Source organism: Gavia stellata, chromosome 34 (assembly GCF_030936135.1).
Source record: "Gavia stellata isolate bGavSte3 chromosome 34, bGavSte3.hap2, whole genome shotgun sequence".
NCBI classification, from domain to species: domain Eukaryota; kingdom Metazoa; phylum Chordata; class Aves; order Gaviiformes; family Gaviidae; genus Gavia; species Gavia stellata.
This window is the reverse complement of record NC_082627.1, coordinates 1384972-1390434: the sequence shown is the minus strand read 5'-3', so window position 1 is coordinate 1390434 and position 5463 is coordinate 1384972. Positions and strand designations below refer to the sequence as shown.

General features: G+C 51.3%; 1 protein-coding gene across 1 annotated transcript; it reads left to right on the top strand.

The window, feature by feature from the left end:
* The first annotated feature begins 1926 nt into the window (after nucleotides 1–1926).
* LOC132320218 (olfactory receptor 11A1-like) lies at nucleotides 1927–2916 on the top strand. The gene has a single exon (XM_059832491.1). The coding sequence runs from the start codon at nucleotides 1927–1929 to the stop codon at nucleotides 2914–2916; it is 990 nt and encodes a 329-aa protein (XP_059688474.1).
* Nucleotides 2917–5463: the final 2547 nt, after the last annotated feature.

Sequence of the window (5463 nt, the reverse complement as noted above, 5' to 3'; positions counted from 1 at the left end):
GGACACGGGGCCGGGCAGCTCCTGTCCCCCGTGATGCCCCTCTGATGCACACGGATGCTCTGCACCAAGACCCACAGCCATGGGGTGCCATCAGTGACGTGACATCACATCACTCCTACTGCCACCGCTGCGTACTGAGCACTTATGGTGACGGTGACGTCACACCCTCCTACTTCTGCTGCTGTGAGCTCATGAGTTACAGTCACATGTGTATGTGCTGCGTTCGGGCTTCTGCTGATGACGGTTCTTCCCAAAAGCCATATTTGGGTGGGATCTAAGTATTATTTTGATGCCATCAGAAGCACCCACACAAGCCATACGCCTGCTCTTGGCCTAAAAGTTTCTCCGGCACCAGTGAAATCAGAAGCTCCTACACAAGCCATGTGCATACTCCTGGCCTATCCGCCACTCAGCCGCAGGTGATGTCACAACATCTCAACCCGCCCTGTACCTGCTCCAGGCCTATCAGATACTGGGGCAGCACTGACTTCACAAGTACCTACACAACCCAACCCATAGGCCTGGTCCTGGCCTATCAGCTGATCAGTCACAAATGACCTTGCAAACACCTACACAAGACAAGTTCTTACTCCTGGCCTACCACCTTCTCAGGCACCTGTGACCTCATAATATCCAACACAAGACATGTTTCTCCTGGCCTACCAGCTACTCAGGAACCACTGTCGTCACAAAGACATTCCCAAGCCATGTGCCACCTCCCAGCCTATCATCTACTCAGGCCCCAGTGACCTCATAAGAACCTACACAATCCATAGGCCTGTTCCTGGCCTATCAGATACTCAACTGAGAGTGACATCACAAGTACGTATCTCTCCATTTGCCATGTACTTGCCATGGAGGTACTCAGGCTCCAATGACCTCACCATGGCCTATACAAGCCATGTACCTGGTCCTGGCCTATCAGCTGCTCAGCCATGAGTGACATCACAAGTACATACCCAGGCCATGTGTCTCCCCTTGTCTAGAAGCTACTCGGACACCAGTGACCTGACCACCACATATCCGCCTATTGACTATCTGCTCTCTGGACAACTGTTCCAGTGCTTGACCACCCTATCTTTAAATGGAATTTCCTTATATTTCAATGTGTCCTTTCTTCCTGGCACCACTGAAGAGAGTCTGGCTTTGTCTCCTTTCTTCCTCCCATCTTTTCTTCCTGCACAACCTCTCCCATGTGGCTTGGTTGACTCCCTGTTACCCCTTCCCTATCTTTATTTGATTTCCTCCTTCCCACCTTTTGACCCACAATGTGGTTTTTAGCATGCTCTCTGGCAGTCCCGCAGCACAGTCCCTTGGTCATCTGAAGCAGTAACTCCTCATTTGCCCTTTCTCAAGGGAAGAAATTGGCCTGTTGGCTGATGGGGGAGGAGTGGGGTGGGAATCCTTCCCTTCTCATGTGAATGATTCAGCGAGCTGTGGCCACTGACCCTGCGATGTGCCCATCCCTTGCTTTGGAGGAAGGGTGGTGTCTGGCATGGCATTTCATAAACAGGGATTTTTTGGATAGTGAGTTTTGTTTTCTCTGGCACACCTTCTCTTTCCTGAGAGCAGAAGGATGTCCATCCTCAACACCTATAACACGTCTTCCTGGGCATAATCACAGGCATATCACATTGTCTGTTTCTGCGTGAGCAAATGCACATCATGGATTTATTCTGCAGTGAGAAAGACTTTCCATTGGGCAGCTCGCCTCTCGAGTCTGCAGTGGTTCTGCTGGGATGAGTGTTCTTTACCCATCAGGAAAAACATTTATTTTGTGCTTTCACTAGTTATGAAACACAAACAGCTAATGTGAAGAGAGCAATGTCCTACCCAAATAAATGTTGAAGGTAAATGCTGAAATGAGTTTCTTTCTCATAGCCCCTCTTTGTGGCTACTGAGGAAATAAACGACAAACAAGACTGCATGGCCGACGGGGAAAGGGACAACAGGACATCATCCATGGATTTTGTGCTGCTGGGAATACGTGATGTCCTCATGCTCCAGAGCCTGCTCTTTCTCCTCTTGCTTATTATCTACTCAGTCACCATGGTTGGGAACATCCTCATCGTTGTGCTGGTGGTGGCTGACCGGCATCTGCACACCCCCATGTACTTCTTCCTGGGCCATCTGTCCTCCTTGGAGACCTGCTACAGCTCCACCATCCTGCCCCAGCTGCTGGCCAGATTCCTGACTGGGGACAGCAGTATCTCTGCTCACGGCTGCATGGCTCAGTTCTACTTCTTTGGTTCCTTTTTGACTACTGAGTGTTACCTGCTGACGGCCATGTCCTACGATCGGTTTTTGGCCATATGCCAGCCCTTGCTCTATGCAAGCCTCATGACCTGGAAGGTCTCTCTACACCTGGCAGCTGCATCTTGGCTGGGGGGTTCTCTGCTGCTGGTGGTAGTCACAGTCTTGTTATCCCAGTTGCAGTTCTGTGGTCCCAAGGCCATTGACAACTTCTTCTGTGATTTTACCGCATTGCTGGAGCTTGCCTGCAGCGACACCAGAGCAATCACAATTGTTTCTTTCATATTTGGTATCTTCGATGTAGTTTTTCCCTTCCTGTTCACGCTGGCCTCCTACATTTGCATCATAACTGCCATCCTGAGGATCCCATCCAGCACTGGCAGGCAGAAGGCCTTCTCCACTTGCTCCTCTCACCTCACTCTTGTCACCACTTTCTATGGCACCCTTTTTGTTGTCTATATGCTGCCCAGAACAGCCCCCCTGAGACAGCTCAACAAAGCTTTCTCCTTTTTCTACAGTGTCCTCACACCCCTGGTCAATCCCTTCATCTACAGCCTGCGGAACAGGGAGGTCAGGGAGGCCATCAGGAAGGTGCTCAGGAAAGCCCTGCCTTGCACCCAGAGCTCACACTACCTTGGTGACACAGGCAAAAGACACTTCTAGCTCCTTTGAAATCTCTGGATACCAGCTGACACTTCAGAAGTGCAAGCCTCTGAGATTGCTTGTGGATTGGCAAGGGCAAGAAAGCAAAAGGTCCTTGGAGGTAAATACCGTTGTTTAAAAAACAATGTTGAAAGTGTCATGGGTTTGCTTGTGCCTTGATAATAAACACCTTGTTGGTCTTATGCGTGGGAACTGTTGAAGTGTCAAGATTTTCTTTTCTAGAGGACATAAGAATGTGTATTTGGCCTAATAATTGAATACTTGTAAGGACCATCGCACGGGCATCTTTCTGACTCTGCGTTCCCAGGACGGGAATCATCTTCCCCTGTGATGCACATTTCCAGAGCATGAACATCACATGTCAGCCACAAATGAAGGTCTGCTGTCACCGTATCACTAAGAAAAGCAGGCCTTTTCTTAGGCATGTCTTAGGAATCAGTTGGGGATGCAGCAGGTGAGCAGCTGAGGAAGAAGCCTTTGCTTCTCCTGCTGCAAGGGGAGGTGGAGAGGCTGGAGTGGGGGGAGCAATTCCTCTTTCTGAGAGCTAAAACAAGATCATCCCCTGGATCTCCCTTCCCCCACTTTTTCCTCCCTTCTTCCCAGAGAAAGGAGCAAGTCCTGGCTCCAGCTGTGCTCGTCTGGCTCAGGCTCAAGCTCCTCTCTTCACCCTACATCTTCTTGGACAGAGACAGGGACAGCCACTGCCCTGCTACAGCTCCTTCATCCTTGGGGGATCAGGCTTTCCAACTCGCCCTCCTTCCCCACTGGCTGGGGCTGCCTGCGGTGGAGCTCATTTTCCTCCGAGCAGCCCATAAGGTGCAGTGTTTTGGATTGGGGACTAAAGCCATGTTGATAACACACCAATGTTTTAGCTATTGCTGAACAGTGTCTGCACAGCATCAAGACCGTCTCTGTTTCTCACACTGCCCTTACAGTGAGGAGGTTGAGGGGGCACAAGAACTTGGGAGGGGACACAGCCAGGACAGCTGACCCAAAGAGACCCAACAGGTCCTCTGTTCCATATGGCATCATGCTCAGCAATAAAAAGGGAAGGATGGGGTGTTTTGGCTGGGTCCCCATCTGGGGACTGGTGGGGCACTAGTGTACTTGTGGGAGGTTGGTAGTGATTGCAATGTCATCACTTATTATTTTAAGGTTTCTGTGTTTTTTCTTTCTTCTTTGTTCCTCTTTCCTTCACTTATTAATCTCTTTCTGTCCTAACACATAACTTTCCTCCCTTTTGCTCTTCCTATTCTCTGCCCCCATCTTGCTGGGGTGGGGAGTGAGTGAGGCACTGGTGGGAGGAAGCCAAATAGGAGGCTGCTTGGGGAGGAAGCAGAGAGGGCTGCCATGGGGACTATGCTGGGGAGATGATCTTGGAACCCCTAATGCACCCTGGTCCACGCAGTGCCTGCACCGCAAGGCTATGGGGCCATTGGGGCAGGGGGACTTGGCTGGCGCAGCTGAGGAGGTCTCACCCCACAGTCCCCAGCTCTGTCACCCACGGGCACTGCCACAGTCCCTCTGTGCTGGGCGATGAGGTGTCTCTGTGTGCCCTTTTCTGAGCCCATGCAGGCACCCACACTGCCTGCCTCTGCTTTGAGCAGTCACCATAGCTAGATGGCAGGGTCTCAGGAGATCCTGGCCAGGCTGTCCTTGGAGGTGGGCTGTGGTGCTCCTCAGCCCACAGCATGTGCTGAGTGCCAGCCCAGCAATGCTTCTTGCAGAAGAGCTGAGAGTGTGCGGGGAGCATGTGTGAGCCCTGCAGGATGTCCTCACCCGAGAATTCTTCTTGGTGTAAATGGGAACCACGGATCCCAAAGTAATTTCTGCTGAGTGAGACCTGTGAGGTCTGCACAAATGCTCACAGCTGTTTTAAAAGGAAAAAATAATGCCTCGTGCTCTAACGGCTTCAGTGCAGTGGGGGTGCACACAGGCACAACTCTGATACCCTCCTCCACCACCATCATGACCAAAGAACAAGCCACTTCCATACTGACACTCAGACCCGATATGCCACAGCTCCTGCCAAAGTTTGTCTCTACTCCAAGCCCATTTCCACACAGCTTGTGCTAGATCAGGTGCTGTTGACATTTTCTCAACAAATTCAGAATATCTCCATTGGCTGACACACAACCTTTCCTGGGCCCTTCCTCTGCTGATTGGCTCTTGAGAGATTTCTCAAACAGCCCCTAAAAACAAGCTCTCTCAACCTCTTCTGGTGCATAATGTGCTTCAATTCAAAACCACCTTTCTATCCTCTGCTGGACTATCCAAAGTCTATCAGGGACTTCCTCGTGCTGGGGAGACCCACACTAGACTTGGCAGTCCTGATGTGGTCCCCAAATAGAGGGGAAGCGTCACTTCCCTTTCCCTCCTGGCTGTGATTTTGCTAATCCCACCCAGGACGCAGTTGGCATTCCTCATCCCAAGGACACACTGCTCCCTCCTGTCCCGCCTGCTGTCCACCCGGACTCCCAGGTCCTTTTCTGCAGCGCTGCCTTCCAGCCAGTCATCCCCAGCCTGGCCTGTTGCACGGAGCTGTCC

Bases quoted from the DNA above. Each gene is read 5' to 3' on its own strand.
- LOC132320218 (XM_059832491.1), top strand. From the start codon at position 1,927: ATGGCCGACGGGGAAAGGGACAACAGGACATCATCCATGGATTTTGTG.